We start from the raw sequence: 20,152 nt of genomic DNA, 5'->3' as shown, positions 1-20,152 counted from the left end.
ACTAACATCAGCCATTAATCTTCAGACTGTATTTTTCAGGATATTAATTGGATGACACTGCAAGCAGGAAAGAGTCTTGAAAAAGCTAGTACTTTTATCAGTGGAGTCTGAAAAGATCTAGCCAGCAGTAGCCTGTCCCAGTTCTGTGATGGTAAAACTGGGTTGTGCTGTGAGAACACCTAAGGAAGACTCTTCTTACGGATTTATCTCCTATGTGCCATACTCCAACCTAGCCATAACTCCTTCACATCCACCACAATCACACAGACACCTGGATTAGCCCTTGAGATAAATCCTTTCTCCCACATCTGCCTGTACAGACCCCCTGTCTTCGTCCCCTCTCACTGAAAGCAGCTTGTGCTCCAGCCACTGCTCCACGACTTGAGCACTCACAGGCCTGCTGAAGAAGTCACACAGACTTCTGGGCTCAACTAACACTTCTCCAAGAGACAGGACATTCATTTTGGTTTCTTTCCTCCTCCACTCAGCTTTCAGTTTTCAAAGACTCTCCTGAGACCTTTAGCACTGCTCAGACAGAAATACGCCTCAATACCTTAAACGAGGATAAAAATAATTTCTAGAAATCTCTTATACAAACTGTATCAGAAAGTACCATATTGAAAACTGTTGAAAATATCAACCTTGTAAACCATGTGAAAGATATGTACATTGTTCAATGTTAAAACATAAACTGTGTTCACAGAATGGCTTAATGTCATCAGCTGCTTAAATTACTTATATTTAAATTAATTTAAATTACTTATATTTAGCTTATTTTTCTACTTTTGAAACCTGTAGGACTATTCAAGTAAAGACAACAGTATGCTGCCTCCTAGATGTATGCAAAATGGCAATGCTGTGATTCTTTGACAGGACCACTGAGAAAAACAATACAGACTGTTTTTTAAGGTTTTATGATGAGCTACATGCTATTTTGAAGCTTTCTTCAAGTTCTTGCTCTAGGTACAACTACACAAGACTTGTCATCCTCAAGAAAAAGCATCAGCCCTCAGCAAAAAACCTGTGACATTTCCTTCCAAGAGGAAGGAAAAAGGCTTACATAAATCATGTTTAGCTTTTCACAGTGTTTAGCACAAGCATAATTTTAAGGGGTGACTCCTGATTGCTTGGTGCAAGTGGTACGCAAGGAAGCCTGTTAACCTTAAATACTCTATTTAATGTTTTAAGCTTCACAATCCCTCTGCTTCATCCAATTTCTCCTTTGCCTGACCCTCAGCTACATTTACATTATGCTAAATATAGTGTACTGACAGTAGCACAAATGCCTACTTACGGGAATCATCCAGTTGGCCAGGTCACCGTACTTGGACACCTGCATAGCTCCAAGCATTGTCAAATCAACATGACCTCTGGCAACAGAAAGTGTGTAATTAGTATATCATGTTCAAGTAACAGCCCACAAATCTTAACAAGCTTTTTTTCACATTCTTATTTCATCAATATAAAAACCGTGGCATAACACAGAGGTAGCAATCATTTTGTCACACATTTAGTTGGTTTTTTTCCCCCTCTAGATGTAGCACTGATGCAAATTTTTCTGCCTGACCACCAAGCCTCTAAAAATATTATTACTTTTGTCTGGTTTTGGTTAATTGCATGCACAGTCAATCAGCTCTGAACTCATACTTTTAAGTGCACTCTTTCACATATTTACATGCACTCATCATCTTTTCAGAGCCATTAGGATTTAGTGTTTGTTTGCATCCAACCTCCTTCCCGAAAAAACAAACAAGAAACAGGTGCAGACAGTGAATTTCCATTAGGGAGGTGGAATGAGGATCACAGTTGCAAGCTGAGCAAAAAGAATATACAGAGTGCAAGTACAGATTAGATACTTGGAAATGACCAAAAAGTAGTTGTTAAAATATAGTTGTAAATGTGTTTATATATGGCCAGGTGATGGTTGGCAGGAACATAACTACAGTACCTATTAGTTACACTGTTTTTCTATTTCCAATAGCTAGACCTAATCCTCTCTAAACCACCATCGATTAAATCCATGATCATTTTGCAGGTAGTTAAACGCTAACCACATTTCAAATAATTACTGATGACTTCAGTCACTGACTCAGTTTATTCTTTTCATGTTTCAAAAGATCACGGTTTGTGTTGTTACGTACCCTCTTATCATTGCAAATGATTCATCACTAGAGAAATAGGAAGAACCTGGAAGAACAGTGACTGTCTCCTTACCTGGAAAAAAGAAATAAGCTATAGTATGCATGTACTTTGTCTCTTTGACAAATGAAGTCACAGCTACTAACCAAGAAGTAATTTATTTTTTATAAAATTCCTCTGGATTATGTAGAACTATGGATCTGATTACACTTAGGATGTCACATGTAAACCTAATCAATCATAATGAATTGTGAAGCACATCGGTACAGTTTTTAATAAGAGGATTGCCCACTCTTTGACCACCAGACAAGACATCAGTGACACTAAAGATGAAGAAATCTCTGTGGACTTCAGCTCTCTATTCACAGAGAAAGTGAGAGATAATTCTCTTTTGAAACAAAGAAAGACCATCTTCAGGAGACAGGGAGGTTGCAAACAAGAGCAAGCAGACCAGACTGAATGGTCTAAAGTGATAGCCATGTAGAATACAGAAAAATAAATGACAGATCTAATTTACTTCTGTTTTGTTGGAGTGCAGAAGAAAATGTACTTCTGTGTGTTGTACTGTTCTCTGCACAGTGGAATGCACAGGGAAGTGTCTTATTTTGACTCTGTCCAGAGCCCTCTCCTTTCCTTTCCTTTCCTGCCAGCACTTTGAATCAGTCCAAGCAGCAACCTTGTGTACAGAGAGACTCTGGAAAGGTTTTTATTATAAGAAATAAGTCAAAGGTGAAATTCTAAACCAAGCATGGGAAACTTGAGAGAAAAAAAACCCCAAAGACTTTAGCACCAGGATTGTGAAGAAAAAGTGTAACAACAAAGGGGAAGAAGAATGAGACAACATTATACAGATTCTAGAAAACAAGGAAAAAGACAATGAGATGAACTACAAGGGTGGGAAAAGGGAAGGAAACACTAGAAAAGTTAAAATAGAGACCCAAGTTACCTGCTTTAATTTACTGAGTTCACTTGGTGTCTATTATATGCCAAGACACTGTATGGAAATTAAATTTTGACACACAAAATAGTACAGGATTAAGGTCATACAAACGGTCTTGCAGTCAGATAACAAGAATTCACCATGCTAACATCCAGACTGGCTGAAACTACCCGAATTGTCTTACCCTATCAGGCACCCACCCAAGGCAGTGGGAGAGAGAACACAGCCTGCAAGCAGCAACAAGGAGCAAGAGCCCTTGGATAAAGTGAAAGCTAAGTAGAAAGATGCAGGCTGAGGACCACAAACCTAAATTGTCAAACACCATTTTCTAGAAGACACAAGGTGAAAAGTAGCAGGAAAACAAATTCATGTTTGCATATAGGCTTCACAAAACAACCTCATTTCTGAAAAGGAAGATTTGACTCTTTATTGCCTGACCTGCAAGAGAGTTTCCTTCAGTAGCTACTAAAATGCATCAAAGCATAAGCTCTCAAACCAGAATTCTAAACATCTCCATTGGTCAAAAACAACCTTCACTTAAAAGAAGACAAACACATTAATATTTTTAAGTAAATGAAACAAAAGTCTGGGACCAAATACCGAATCGAAAGAAAATTTTTAAATTAACAATGAATAATCATTTTCAGTAAGTTAAATTTATTTAAAAGATTTTACCTGCATTAATCAGGTCTGGATCTACTTCATTTTCAAGTGGATAAGGACCCTGACAACAACATAGACATATGTCAGTTTTATATTAAAATATCTTTTGAGATAAAATTAGTAACTGCTGTATTATTTCTAACGCTTTTTAGTGAAAACTGATCATCACAGACATGCATTTTTTTATCTGTAGCAGAACAACATCCCTGATGATACAAGGCACAATCTAAATCAACTAACATCAGGACAGATGAGCATACTCTTAGAGGTTGTTAGAATTACTAAGCAATTACGAAAGGGGGTTAGTCTGTTTTGGGGGTTGGGTTGGGTTTGGGTTTTCATTTTTTTGTTTTTAACCAAAGTGAAAAGACATTTTTCAGAAAAAAGTATGTTGGTGCAACTTCATAAAGCCATACAACAATGAAAATACTATTCACTTTAAGATGTATTTAAAATTGTGTTTGTGAAGATTTAGAAGGTTTGGCCTTGCGAACTACTGAAGTTTCTGACTCCTTCCAGCAAAACATGCGCTTAAGAACACACTTGAGAAAGTAGCTCTGTAATTCTGAAATAAGCATTTCCTTAAAAACTTCCTTGTGCTACAAGGGGAATTTTATGATCATGCAATACGGCATACATTTCAATATGATTATAACCAAACTGGGGGTGGGAAGGGAATAAAACCCAGTCACTGCAAGGTAAGTACACTTCAATAAGTGACCACAATACATTCTTACCAAACCCAGGACTCCATTTTCACTCTGTAAGTGAACAGTTATGTCTGGACTGATGAAGTTACTGGCCAGCAGTGGAATTCCAATACCCAGATTAGCTGAAAAGAACCAATTAAGGCACAAACCAGTACATAGCTACTGCAAATTAGTAAATTTAAAAAAGTTATCAATGTACTATGGTTAGAACTGTTCTCCTCACAAACACTTTCATCTTTAGTTAGATGGCTCATATTTGTGATGACTTATTTTGCCATTTGGACTGTCTAATTGCATTCTGTTTAATGCCTTACATGATAAAAAATCCACAGTGTAAGCAGGTTTCATTTCCAGCCTACGTAACTTTTTCAAGAAATTCTTCCAAAACATTCAACAGCTAACAAACTCTCCAGATATGTCTAAATAAAAATTCCAGGTACCCTATGTCCTAATATCCCATCTATATCAATAGTGTGTTAATAAAATGAGAGAACCCCAGGCTCCAGGAAAGACAATGAGTAATTGGTAATTGTCTTAAACAAACCAGCTGTGGTTGTTATTCTAGTAAGTCATCACTTTAATCTACAGCACAGCTGAAGGATACCATACATGCCATCCTCAAACTCTAAAGCAGCCCGTCTGATGATCCTCTCCCTCACATTGTCTCCTTGTTTTTGTTTGGCTTTTGAGTCTTCAGGCTTTCTAATTGATAAGCGCTGCAAAAGAAGAAGTAATATTAAGTAAAGATTAGAATCCAGATTCTTGCTTCTCAAGACGCAAGAGCCTGATTTATGATTGCACTGATGTACTTGGTCTAAGAGTAACGTTATTTACCCATCTTCTACAAAAAAGACATGACCTTTTATTGTATCAGTTCAAGCTTATCTAAGCCAATGGAGTCATCAAATAACTCCAATACTAGCCATAGAGCACGATGTTATTTCTTCGTATTACTAAGGCTGAGAGAGAGCACACAATACGTAGACAACTGGTTAAGAAGGCATCAAGCATTACCGAGATTCATTACCCCAGAGATACCTAAGATTTGTAAAATGTCAGCCTAAAATACAAATACTGCTCTCTTTCTGCATTCACTTAATTCAGCTGTGCTGTTCTAGATGTACATGCATGAGACAGACAAATGCCAGTCATCTAAAGACATTGGGAGTTAAGCAATTAAGTTTAAAAATATAAATCTGTATATACTTGCACAAATCTGCCTGGAATTGTTTCCTGATATTCCTGGCTTTACATTGATGCTTTCTAAATCACATCTAGGTGAAAATGGTATGACACTCAAGAAGTTTGTAAGACTTTTTCTGTAAATTACCGTTTACATAGATTATGCCCTTTGCACATCTCTCCCATGTATGTAAGACTGCTCTGGGCAACACCATGTCCTGCACCACTACACATCTTCACATCCTCTCCTACTTCAGGCCATAATGGACGCATCAGGCAAAACTACCCTCTGTTCCTCTTCATCACCACAGAAGAATTTTTGCAGTGTCTTTTTTCCCCCATGTTGGGAGTCACTATCCTTTTAGGCAGTCAGAAAGTCAGTAACAATCCTCTTGAGTTTTCCAGCAACAATCTTTTTATACCTTGGCTATTTTCCTTAGAATTGTTTCACTTGCTAGTTATGGAAAAGTAAGAACAATCACAGACAGTTTCTCTGCAGCAAAGAGAAGGCTGGATAGAAAATAGGGCTTGCACTAGAGGGACCACATTTGAGCCAAATTAGGCAGGAACTGCCATTTAGGGCCAGTAAGAATTATGACAGGCTACCTTCTCTTTATTCCTCATCTCTCCTCTTGCCACTTATCATACTCGAGGCTTTCATACGTATAGCCACTTTTCATATATAATCTTTTTACGGAAGAGTAAATAAATCTGCCATTTCCTTCCTATACCTCCATTTCCTTCCTATACCTCTATTAATGAGAGGCGCCACAGAGAATTACAAAATTACACAAACAAAATCAATCTGTTACAACTTTTCTGTGCAGTTTATACTATCTTTCCTTACCACCCCACCCCTCACCCCCTGCTTCTCACTTCCTTTTTTTCTTAAGCATATAAGGGGACAGTTGACTAGGTAGGTGTATTCACTTATGCAGTCAAGACAATCAGGTCAACAGTCATCTCTTCATCCACTGACAAACTGCAATAAGAACAGTAGTTTAATAAATGCAAACCAGATTTCTCTCAGGCGAGGTAAAAAGCCTTTCTGTGAGATATTGCGTCCATTCAGAAGAAGGAAACAGGCCATTAACTGCAGTCTAACACAACATGCCCAGAGAAAAGAAAAAAATAAAAAAGTCTGACACATCTGTTTCCAGTCAAATACTCAACAACACGCAATATGCTTTTGCAGAATGAACAGATGGAGGGGCGAGAAAAAAAAGCTTTTTAATGTTAACATTCATGAAAGAGTTTATGTAGAGAAAAGGCCTTGTATGACTTCCTAGGACTTTCTGACTTGATTTTAGTACTAAAAGTTTAATTATTACAATTTCTTTCTGCACTTCTTTTTTTCAAGACTCTTTTTTCCCTGTGCAATGTATCTCCCCCTTCACCAGCTCTTCTGATGACATTTCGAATAATTCCCACCTCCAGAGTATGGAGACACAGAATAAATACAGAATTTTCAATTGCACTTTAAGAGCATTGTCATATCACCAAAATGAATACAGGGACATAGCTTGAGTGAGGCAAAGCCACAGAAGCAAAGAAGAGCAATTACATACTCACAATTTTCTTGAATGTTTTCAGTGATGGAGTATTATTGCTGCAATTTTTAATAGCTATTGCCATTTTTTATTCAGACCAGAAATACCACTGGGTAAAAACATTCCAGATTAAAGAAAAGGAAAGAAAGGTTCCAGGACCTTTGCAGTGTAATGTAATTCAATACATGACAGAAAAGGGGCTGAGATTGGCCCTATGTGCCCGTGTCAAAAGCTTTCCAGCAGAAAAGAAAGTATCTATTTGTCAAAGTCAGCTCTTAGTCTGACTGTTCCCCTTATTGTGTCTACAGAAGGTGAACTGAGAAGGAAAGAGAATGAAATAACATTTTCCATCAAATTTTCAACTGTGTTAAAACCATCCAGGACTTCAGGAAGTTGCTCTAAATCGTTCAAGGACCTATACCAGAAAGGCTGAGCTATAACAATGCCCAATCCGCAGGCCTCATCCTAACTACTATCTACCTAAGCTGGTCTAAGCTCCAGCATTTAGCAAAACGCTGACAGGTCTTTCTCACACTATTTTCTCAGTGCTAAGACTTGGTGGTTAGAACAAAAAATCCTGTAAATTCTAAAATACACCCCAAGCTGAAATACTTGTGACCAAGAGCTCAGCTACTTACTTCAATTCTCTTCTCAAACTTCTCTCCTTGTATCAGACGATCAACATAGATTTTGGGAACATGAATGTCTTCTGGGGCAAATGCTCCTATATCAACAATTTCTTCTACCTACAGAGAGAAAAGGCAATGTGAAAATATTTAGAAAGAAATATTCAGTGAGATATTTTATTAACAACAAAGTCTCAAATATTAAATACACGATGGATCAAGTCCAGAAAACTAAGGAATGGAACAAAACAGACACACTCTTTAAACCAGGCTATTTTAGATGCTTCCTCTTCTTCCATACATACATACAAGTTGGAAGTAGTTAACATTTTAAGAGTCCGATTTGTACAACTACCTTGAAGAAATCTATCACGTACAGTTACATCAGAGTTGTTTGTACCTATAAATAATTGCCATCCAAACAGAAGGAAACAATGTGCTGGTAATGAAATGTCAGAGTACAAAGCATAAGCGTGAATTTTAAGGAAACTAACCCAGAAGCTGGCTTGAATTTTCTCCATAGTGTGCTCAAAAATAAATCAAAACATTTGAACCATGATAATTGACTGCAAGAAAGATGTGAAGATCTAGAATTCTCTACAGCTCGTGAAACAGATTCAGCACAAAATGGCACTGATCCACACACAGAACATTTGAAACATCACCTATTTGGAGCACCACAGACAACAGGGTTTTCCTTCCTTTTATGTCTGAGTTCAGGGTGGTCTAGCTGAAGACCCTGCTGTGGCCAGATGCCTGCAGCACAGACCCTCAGACATGTCCAGTGACTTCCCTGACAAGTCTCTAGTGCAGAGAGCACATCTTACTCTGCCACAAAACAGACACTACTGTTAGGGCTGTACTTGCATCTGACCACAGAGAAAATGTATAATGTTAAAGCAACAGGTCAAAGAGAACATCTGAAACAACCTACTCAAAAAGAAATTAAGTAAATTTCCAAACTGCTTTATCACCAGAAACTAGTTAAACTTTCAGGAATGTCCAAAGTCTAAGAACCCCAAAAGAAGACCCAAGGTATGACATATCAGTAGGGGCACAGCATGTAGCAGCCACCACCAATGAAGCAAGATTAAAGAGATTAAAATTCAATTTGACATCCTACTGTTACTGCACAATGTGATCAATAATAAAGTCTAGAGTACATCCGCTAGACAATTACCTTCCTACTGTGTCTTGCAGTGTGACAATAAACAAACAAACAAATCCACCCTAAAAGCAGCAAAGAGAAAGGAAAGATTAACAAACCAAAGACCACGGGATCAGGTTCAGATAATCCCTAAAAAAAGCCCTGGGTTAAACAGACAGGAAGAGACAAGTTGTGAAATATATAAGTCCAAGGTGGTAAGGAAGAGGCAGTAACAGCCACAGTGACACCAGCCTCAGTGTTCACGGACAGCAGAATCACACATCCAGAAAATCCTTATCCACAAGATAAGGAGAGACAGTCAAATCAGTATTTTAAAAGTTCAGACTACTGTATTCATGAAACAAGTGGTGCAATCACATCCATGCCCTGTCTCGCTTAAGTTTATTATTTAATACATCCATTTTAGAATTCATAAAGAGACCACAGTCAAACACGGGGCAAAATGAAAAAAATCCTGAAGCACACAGACGAATCACACTGCACTCAGTGCTGTAACTACTGTCACAACATACTCAAAAGGGAAGAGGACGAGACAAAACTTTTCAATGAAGCCCAAGCAGAAATGATCGGCTACCAGCACAATTCCCAAATTCACCTTTTCTAATTAAATTAGTCTTCACTTTATGGGGTGGAAAATTAGGCCTAGGGAATACTAATTGCTACCGATTTGAACTTTCTCATTAAAGAACTACATTTACTTGCTGCAGGTATTATAGAATAAAAATCTTTGCTGGCACAATTCAACCAACTTCAACAGAATTATGCTGTCAGAAAACCCGACACACTATGTCTCCACACATAGAATACACAGAATAAATAATTTAACCAACAATAAACTGTTGGGGTTTGTTATTAGTCACCCCATTCCCTTAATTGGTTAGTATTTTGTGTCTTTGTAAACAGCAGTCAGCATGATTGCTTTTTTCTACAAGAACCACCAAAATAATTATTTATTATTTCAATGTATTATCCTAAATTAACATAACACAGATAAATTGTATTTTGTCCTACAGATTTCAAATGAGCCTAAGGGTCCCTGCAGACTGGAACTGTGGGTAGTCTGATGCTGGCTGAACACCAGGTGCCCACCAAAGCTGCTTTATCACTCCCCCTTCCTCAGCAGGGCAGGGGAGAGAAAACAAAAAGCTTATGGGTCGAGAATAGGACTGGGAGAGATCACTCATCAACTACTGTCACGGACTCGATGTGGGGAAATTAGTTTCATTTATTACCATTCAAATTAGAGTAGGATAATGAGAACAAAAACCAAAACTTAAAAAAATGCCTTCCCCCCCACAGCTCCCTTCTTCCCGGGCTCAACTTCACACCACATTTCTCTACCTCCTCCCCCTGAGAAGCACAGGAGGATGGGGAACAGGGGTTGCGGTCAGTTCATCACATGTTGTCTCTGCTGCGCCTTCCTCCTCACACTCTGACCCTGCTCCAGCCTAGGGTCCCTCCCATGGGAGACAGATCTCCATGAGCTTCTCCAGCGTGAGTCCTTCCCACAGGCTGCTGCTCTTCATAAACTGCTCCAGCATGGGTCCCTTCCATGGTGTGCAGTCCTTCAGGAGCAGCCTGCTCCAGCATGGGTCTCTCATGGGGGTCACAAGGTCTGCCAGCAAACCTGTTCCACCACGGGCTCCTCTCCCCACAAGTCCTGCCAGAAGCCTTTCCCAGCACAGGCTGCCCATGTGGTCACAGCCTCCTTCACACACCTCCCTGCTTCAGTGTGGGCTCCTCCATGGGCTGCAGGTAGATACGTACTCCCCCTTAACCTCCACGGGCTGCTGGGGGACAGCCTGCCTCACCACGGGCTGCAGGAGAATCTGTGCTCTGGCACCCACAGCAGCTCCTCCTGCATTGACCTTGGTGCCTGCAGAGTTGTTATTCTCCTATACTGTCACTCCTCTCTTTTGCTGCAATTTGTTGCACTTTTCCTGTGTATCCCCCTTCCTAAATACGCTATCCCAGATGCACTACCATCACCACTGATGGGCCCTGGCCTGTGGTGGGTCCATCCTGGAGCCAGCTGGCATGGGCTCTATCAGGCATAGGGGAAACTTCTAGCAGCTTCTCACAGAAGCTGCCCCTGCAGTCCCTTGCTACCAAAACCTTGCCACACAAACAGAATGCAAGCTTTGTGTTCACAGGCAGCCCCCCGCTATTCTTACTTATGTTCCGCAATTTCCATGTTCTACCATTATGTTGATAAGCATCAAGTGTAATTAAAATGAAATAATATTAAAATATCCGTGTAGCAATAAAATGGATTTTTGAGAAGGGATGAAAAATTTGCATGTAATGTCTGCACGAATACATACAACCTAATTCTGCAAGTGAAATTAATCAGCACGTTTATAAGAAAAAGAAAGAATTCACACAGGGGAAGTACAAATGTCATCCAATTGCTCCAACTCTCTCTCCCAACTCTGCTACAGGGAACTAGATGATACTCCAGCTGAGATACTGTAGATGAGCTGCCAGCAGCCTCCATCAGTATTGCCAACACTGATACCGCAGATGAAGGTGGGCCGGCAAGCGTGAAACTAGGAAATCTGATGACTAATCATCAACTTAACTTTCTGTGACCACTGCAAGACATAACCCAAGCATCTTTGTAGATAAGAACAATAATGCAAAAATAAATAGTTCCATAGCGGGGCATATTCACTTCCCTTTCAGGTTTCATATTCTTTTATCAGTCTTTTCTGTAACACATTCACAGCCTAAGCCTCAATGAGACATACAGGACAGCATTCATATTAATAATTAAAAGGATCTGTGCGAGTTTTCTTCCTGTTCTGCTCTCCATCTTCTCTATCCTTATGTTCTTTCTTCTCTCTACTTAACTTGCCTCAGGCTTATTTTGTCATGTACAGAAGAATCTCGCTAAACATAAAAAATCATTGTATGACATCCCACCCAAGAGACTTAAAGTCTGGCAAAGCGTAAAGAGGGAACTAATCAGGGCAGACCACCTCCTGCACTTTTCTAAATTAGCAAATCAAAATATTCTGGTACCATTTAGATTGCCTTGATCACCTGTTCATTTTAAATCTTAACTTCATCAATGTGCTAGAAGATAGAAAATGTTTACATCTTTGCTACACAGGTAAAGCTAAAGAGTAACTTCAAGAGACCATATGGGCCAAGTTCCCTCTTCTAGGAAGGGTCTGATGCATGATTCAAGAAATTCTTTCATTGTTTCAAGAGTTTCACAGTATTGGTTTTCCTCCTGGGTATAAATGTTCTTGCAAATCTTGTCTGCTGACAATGGGAGCAGAATGAATAAATTCAATCATTTCTGAATACTGGTTTATCTGCAAGATAAACCCAGAACACGAAAGCTGTTCTCTGCTATGATTCACAAGAGCCTTCTGCTGTTCCTTTTGGTATCAGCACTCATAGAATCAATGGTCATTTGTTTCACTTCCTTCTGTAATTTACATCTACTTTTCCCTTCTTAGTTTGATTTATTTTTGCTATTTTTGAAATTCAGCTACTTTTCTAGAGTTTTATCTCAGAATTTCTGAAGGCTTCCAGAGAGAGAAAGGGAACCTGGAAGGTTATAGACTTCCAGTAAGAAAGATAAAGTACTCTGGGTTTTGATCAAAAATTGGCAAGAACATTACAATGACAAAACTATTCCTGCCAAAACACTTGAAAATAAAAAGGCCTTTCCTTTGAGTATGCACCTTGTAACCTTTTTCTGCAGCTTAATTAGGTCCCTTATGATATGTGTTTTCAGCTGTTTTAGTTTTAAATCTCAGTTTTCATAAAACTGCGCTACAACCAGAAATGACAATGTAATTCCTTATTATGGGGAAAAAAATCCAAAATTTGCATGGGTGGGTGGGTGAGAGAGAAAAAAGGAGACTGGGGGGGAGAGAGAGAGCTTAACAAAACCTATGCATTTTTAAGTAGTTTTACACTGGCTTTATTAAATCTCTCTATCACTATCTTAATTATTCTAGTATACTTCAGTTCTTCAAACTGAAATGATAAAAATATCCAGCAGAACATAAGTAGAATAAAATATTAAAACTGGTCAACTGACCAAAACAACAGAAAAATGAAATAAAATCTAGCCCTTTAGATGCTCAAGACAAACTCATTAGTGTACTTCTACAGTTTACTACTGGAAGATTCAGGATATCACTGTAAAATTCATATAAAAACATAAAAAAAATTAAAAAATTAAAAACCACAGTAAAGGCTGTGAATAAAAATTGTGTCTTCACTCAAGATCACAGAAACTGTTATCAACCATTCCCCATCGTTAATGACAGAAAAGAAAAAAAAAGTCAGTCTTAATTTTAATTGTTTAGACCAAATTTTACAAAGAGCTTTGATACTGTAAAACAGTGGAATACACTCTGAAAACAGGTCATTGAAAATTAAGAAGACACTACTCAAACTTACTGGGCTATGTAAAAGAACAAAGTAGGTTAATATTTACTTAGTTCTGCCTGCATTCAGGGAGATGATACAGAGTTTTTTTTTACTCTAAAATCAGCCAGACTATGAAATTTCTACTCCTGCCAAACTCCTATTGTAATGAAAGGACAGTCAGTTGATAGTCACCCTGAAAAAGGGACATTTACAACTTTTAGAAGCTAACAGCTACCAAGTAGTCTCATAAAGGCACATCTTGGTCAGTAATTGTCACGTTATGCTCACATCAGACTTAGAATTAATGTCTTCATAAGCATACTGAGGGGCAGGGGAACAGTAAATGTCTGTAAAGTTCAGATTTATTAGAGTACCTTTAGTCTAATGAGATTAATCTGGGTCACATTAAAGGTCCATTTAGTCCAGTAACCCTTCTTCATGGCAAAGAACAAGAGCTTAAAAGAGCATGGTGCTTCTGCTTCTATTCTCCCAGCTTCTAGCAATGTGCAGTTTAAGGATGTCCTCAGTCAGAGGCTGGACATAGGCAACTTTGCTTCATAGCTTCTGATGGACCATGGACTTGTCTAATAGTTTTCTTGGAACCTGAAGACTATCATTGTATTTCTACAATTCAACTCATATGAAAAACATTTCTCTTTATCTCTTGTAATTTCACTGTGTGCTTCCTTCTCTTTACAACACAGGAACAGCACACAGCTGTTCTTTATTTGCCAGTTCCATAAGAATGAAAATCCTATGGACAGTGAGGTGTGTTGCCAGTACGTCATATCTGATCCTTAGGGAAGCAAAGCTGACATAAATCTCCTAGGTTTGTCTCCAGGTTTTCTGTCACATGGCTACAGATCCTCATAAATTAGGAGCCCCTGCTAGATTATACTCATTTCACCTTTGTTTTCTCTGTTCTAAATCTCCTCAATTACCTCCACTTCTGGTTGCCTCAGGCTTAATCTCTGCTCTCACATTTCTCTGCACTTGCTGCCTGTTTCCTCCAACTGAGGCTTTCCATTCCTCGCATTCAACATCTCCCTCCATGCTGTGCTGCTGACAGCAAAGAAGAAAAGACTGCACTAAATCACCTGCTTCAGGTACTCACGCATAGCAGTTCTGAGATAACAACTGCAAAAAAAGAGGAAGCACACTTAACTACAAAAGCTATCTATATGTAAAGCTGTGTGCATACATGAAAGAATATGAAAAATTTAACCAGCCTCTGAAAAAGTTCTAACATATACATAGATCTACACTTCAGAAATTTTGAAGCTAGTCTCATTTTAACACAGCCAGGATAGATGACATTCTTAAGTTCCAGGAACATGCTCAAAGTCAGAAGATATTGAAATTTATCAAAAGAATAAACCTAAAAAAATAACACTCTCAAACCAATGTATTTTCCTTTTTTTTTTCTTCTTGTAACTGGTCAGTTCTACCCAAAATAAAAATTCACTTATGCAGACTCACTTAAATTACAATAGAAGGATTTTATAAAAAAGTAGCTACTTCAACAATAAATGCCTGCTATCAACTGTGCCTATAAATATCTACTGTAAAAATGTTTTCTGCAATTATTAACTGAAGCATGCAGGGTCTTCCTCAAGATGTTTGCAAAGTAGATAATGAAGAAAAAAGCAAAGTCTGCTAACTATTACTGGTTACTGAAGTTACTCCATTAAATTGATGGAACTGCTTGTTCGATGATTTGCACAAGTAGATCTATATAATTCTGTATGCGTCAAGAAGCAGAAATGATAACATGAAAGCTATTTTCTTGCATCCTTAATTAATTAATTTCCATTTCACACTATTTTTCTACTGTAAAATTACCTGAATTAAAAGCATGAGAGATTAAGATCCAGCAATCTATCAGTCCCAGTATTACCAACCAACCCAGCCTCCAGCTGCAGGCAAACCTAAGGAGTGATCCCTTCCTAAAGCCTTCTTAAAACTGGTTGTTTTGATGTAAGTCATCAACGAAGTCATGCTGGTTGTGATCATGTTTTGTGACTTGTGCTTTCTTCATAAAATGAGGGATTACAAAGTGCTCAGTTCTTATTTTTTACACTCAACTGGACAATAGTAGTGACAACAAAAATGGAAACATTATAATTAAAAGGTAAGAGCATAATTAAGTATCCAATTTGTATTCAGTACCTAAGTTCTTAAAAAATGAAACTTAACCATCCACATGCAATACATATAAAATTGCCTTCTCAGATCTGGAAAAGGCAATTTTGGAAAATGTTTTTTATTACATTATGAAATTATATTTCAATCAAATAATTAAAATAATAGGAAAGTAGTCAGAAGAAAACAAACAAAACCCTCACAATCTGGGAACATAATCTTCATTTGTTAAGAGGTGCTAGTGGCAGAAGAACCTGCTTAACCTGTAAAGCGTAGCTCTGCTGAATAAGGTAACTAGCCACATCCCAAATCCTTCCACTTCAGAACAGAACAGCTACTACCAATATTAACTCTACTGAAATTATATATTTAACATTTTTGCCATCAAAATATTGCTTCAAATACATTATTCCTGTACTTCATTGCTTTTTTTCAAAATACATTTGATTGAAAGATTTTTAACTGATTAGAAGGTGTAAATAAATAACTGACATTTTTTATTAAAATTACTCACATATTACCAGGAATTATTGAAACCTAAAAAAAAAAAAATCAATCAGCTTTATTCTCAAAAAAAAGATTTTATTTTCTTACTCATATCAGAGAAATGACAAATAAAAAGACATTGGAAGAGATCTCATCTCCTACACATTCAAAGAAATGTAACTTAAAGGTCAGGAGATAAATTTAAGCTTTACTTTCAAAAATGAGCAAAGAGGAATTTTAAGTACTGAAGGGAGAGGTAGAAAAGTAAAGAAAAATAATTAATTTAAAAAACAAAAACAATCAGCAATTTAATTGCACCATTCTTCGTATTTTCCAGACTATGTAAATCCAATTAATCCACCCTCAAATTCAAGGAATACCTCTAAGGATCAGGCCAGAGAATGGTAAGCCGGAGACATACAGGAAGGTCATTAGGGTAAAACAATACATTAGCAGCTATTTTGTAACAAATTATGTTGCTGGTTCTCTCTGGTAAGAAAAAGAAACCCTGCATGTATGTCAATGAAGGCAACAAAAAGACACATCATCTCAACATGACGCTTTATGTGCACACATGTACTAGTTACCCTCCTTATTCAGATGTTCATTATAGACAGTAGTAGTTTACAAACATTTCTGAAAACTACTTTAGGTGCTACCAGTTTATTTCTCAATGAGGGATCAGTGTGGTCCATCTCACTTTCAAAACCATAGGTGATATCCCGAAACTCCCAAATATTCAAGATTAATAAAACTTTTTCACAGTATTAAGGAAGAAGGTAGTGAGAGTATTTTTCAAGGGAAGGACTGGAAGAAAGAACAACTGATGGTAGTATGTCATTCAGCTTAGACACTTTCAAAAGATGAATCAGAAACCACAAGAATGTCGGTATCAAGATACTGTAAGTTACAAACTTTAAGAAAATACAAAACTTTATTACATTTAATCATTATCTTCCTCAAAGCTACTTGGAAAGGAGAGCACTAGACATATATGGAAATAAAAAGCAAGAATGAAGTGCTTCACAGAACCAAAAATATTATTTGATACTGAAGTTGTCAGAAACATGTTCAATCAGTCCTTCACGCCATAAAAATAAGTTTTTGCTTACCATAGCCTAGCGAGAAAATTCTAATTTCTTTCCCTCTAGACCTCTAATCTCCTGATCATACCAAGTTTTCTATTCTGTCTCTGTATTTATTATCAGGAGGAATGAACACTGAAGTACATCAAGCCAATATCAATTGGCTTAAAATTCCCAAGAGAACACTTACACAACTTATTTGAACAGTTGTTTTATAAACTGTTTGGGGTTTTAACCATTTCCTCCCCACTCCCCTCAAAATAGAGATCATGAATGATATGTTTCTTTGCCATCTCTGACTCTTCTGAATTGCTGAAAGAAAAATTCAGCGTTCTCAGAAACCTTCACATTCATTTAGCAATTTTTGTTCTTATGTCTCAAAGTCTAGATGATGTCTTGAGATGGGTAGTTGGGTTGCCAACATCACATAACTAATCTGGTTCTCTGCTTTCCCATAAGCCTCCTGGTAGATGTCTAGATTGGGTACATTTGGTTAGCATATGTTTAACCGTGCTGGAATCCATCACAAACAGCAATTCATTTCTACTTGCATGACAGCTCAATTTAGTGCCTTAAATCCAGAGTTTCTTAAAATCCCAAATTAGTTCTAATTTTGAAGGAATGAAACACATCTACCACCACATTTCTGTAAAATCTAAGACTAAAAGCATGTAAAAATAACTTTTCTCAATGTATGAACACCAGGAGAAACTGAGTACACACATACCTCATGAAAATTAAGGGATAGTCTACTTCAGTGTGCATGGTGGGGTCAGGAGTCTTTTCTAATTGCTGCTGGCAAAGGCAAACACAAAGCGCCTGCCTTACAGGAGGTAACTAAACACCACAGGATCAAGAACGTGCTGCTGTCCAAGCTCGAAAGCCTGCTTCTCAGCTGGTCTCATCCCAAGACACTACAAAAGCTATGAGGCTTTCCAAAATGAACAATTAAAAAAAGAAAAACCCAAAGAGAAATACTGAACAGCATAAAGCAACAGAAATGAAGGTGCATAAGAACTCACCTAATTCACTCAAAAGAACAAGGTAGAACTGTGAGACATCAGTATAACTTCCATCAGCCTGGAATTCAAATAGGCAAAAATTCTGGCATAAAAATGCAAGTGCCTATTTTGAAGGTACTGTGGGAAAAAATTGAACCTAAAACTGATTTTATTGAGAAGTTTAGTTTACTCAAACTAATTGCTAGGTGTGTTTGCACCCTCCTTTGCAGCTCTTGATGCTCAGTGTTTGAGAAATTCAGCATTTTGAGAGCTTGAGGGGCACAAATCTCCTTACCACACTGCTTACACTGCCAGCTGGCTACATACCCCCCCCCGTTTTGATCAGGAATACAGCCCAGCTCCCCTCTTTTCTTTTCCCTGCTTACTTTAACATAAAATGCCAAAAATAATATAATACATTTGACCTATTCCAAAGGTTAACAACAAAAAGAGACATGTGTCTGTTTTTCTAAAATAAAAAAACCCCAACTGTTTAAAATCACATTACTTATTTTAAGATCTGTTTAGCTATTGCTTTCTCCAGCTTAATCTCAAGTGGCAAACAAAGGCACTTATTATTTAAGTCACGGGCATATCAATGGGAGTGCATTTCCGCACACTGGACTTTGTCTTAAATTGCTTTATAGAAAATTTGCAGTCATAGTTTTGGAAAAAAACTGAATACCAAGTGACTTTCAAATGTACACCAGGGCGCTATTTGGGACACAGAAAAATAAAATTAATCTGCAGTCCTCATCCATTCTTCTACTGTCTTCTGCAGCCTGAAAAATCAGCACGATTTGAAGTCAAGACAGTCTTGGTATCTCAGTCCTTCTTAAATCCTCACATTCTTCACTGAGTAATTCTGTTCTATAGCATTTGCAGGGAAGAATGTTGCAGGAGAAGACTAAAACCTGAGTTACTCATTCACACAATTACTCCAAAATTCTCACTGTAGCAAGTTACAAGGCTGCAGCTTTCCAAATCTCAATATTTTGACCACCTGAAAAAATGCATCTGCTCACATCAGTAGGCAATTACTCACATTGTAAACTATTTGTAAGATTTTCAATTTGAATGTCAAATCTTTCTTCTTTTGTACTGGAAATCTCCATCACAGATGTTAATAGCACAGAAAACAAATTATTGCTTTCAGATACATAAATAAAATATGTATGTATATAAATTCCTTGACTCATGTCTAAAACTCTCTGCACAATCTTTTCAGTTCTATAATCTTGTATGATTTAAAAAGCAAAGACTGATAAATCACTGACTGATTAATGCATCTTACATACAAAGCAGGGCATAAGAATTGTATTAATTTATCATACATGCACAGAAAAGTTAAATATGTAGTATTTTAAATCCTATTAATTTTCAATTTCTCATTATATAGGACACGAGTACTGTTAATTAAATATACTTCAAATGCACACTACATCTTGCTTTCTACAAATTATTATGAAAAAAAAATTATCTTCAGGAGCAAAAAGAGGCTTTCCATCGGTTTCCCCAGCACACTGACTTCCTGGCAATCTGCAGTATCTACTGATCAGCCATGGACTTGCTTTAGTTTGTTCTTTTTGAATGTCATATTTATTCTTAACATATGTGACAAGAATAAAAGGATTTTTTTTCACTAAGGATTGTATTTACATCTGCAGTGAACTTCCAAAGCTGAAAGCTGAGAAAGCTTATGATACTCATTCAATAAAGTATCAATTTAGAAAGGAATAAAATATAGAAGACAGATAAAAAAAAAAACAAGTTCAAGTCTTGTAGCACAATGTTGTGTGTAGATAAAACCATCTGAACAGCAGTCAGCAAAAATTTGATCTGCTATGAATTGTAACCACTTAATGTTCACTAATCCAGCTAATTCTGAAGTGCTAAGTCCAAATCCACATAATTAGGTTATATATAAAATAAAAGCAACTGTAGGAAAAAACAAAACAAAACACCACCCCTGGTAGATAAATTAACTATTAAAGAAGTTTATTCCCATGAAAATCAGAAGCATGTTAAGTAAATGTAAGAACTACTACTTTATGAACTCCCTTCT

General features: G+C 37.4%; 1 protein-coding gene across 1 annotated transcript in view; it reads right to left on the bottom strand.

Annotated features, from left to right (window-relative positions):
* The window catches only part of OXCT1 (3-oxoacid CoA-transferase 1), an 85,922-nt gene that overhangs the window by 32,600 nt on the left and 33,170 nt on the right, over positions 1 to 20,152 (bottom strand). Inside the window, exons 8-13 of the mRNA XM_040580011.1 lie at positions 7,823 to 7,930; positions 5,057 to 5,168; positions 4,480 to 4,574; positions 3,755 to 3,803; positions 2,142 to 2,214; positions 1,295 to 1,370 (exon numbers count right to left, since the gene is read on the bottom strand). Coding sequence (XP_040435945.1) covers positions 1,295 to 1,370; positions 2,142 to 2,214; positions 3,755 to 3,803; positions 4,480 to 4,574; positions 5,057 to 5,168; positions 7,823 to 7,930 — 513 coding nt within the window. The remainder of the gene's footprint in view (positions 1 to 1,294; positions 1,371 to 2,141; positions 2,215 to 3,754; positions 3,804 to 4,479; positions 4,575 to 5,056; positions 5,169 to 7,822; positions 7,931 to 20,152) is intronic.

Source organism: Falco naumanni, chromosome Z (genome assembly GCF_017639655.2).
Source record: "Falco naumanni isolate bFalNau1 chromosome Z, bFalNau1.pat, whole genome shotgun sequence".
Lineage (NCBI taxonomy): Eukaryota > Metazoa > Chordata > Aves > Falconiformes > Falconidae > Falco > Falco naumanni.
The sequence above is the reverse complement of the archived record's forward strand: the minus strand, read 5'-3'. Positions and strand labels throughout refer to the sequence as shown.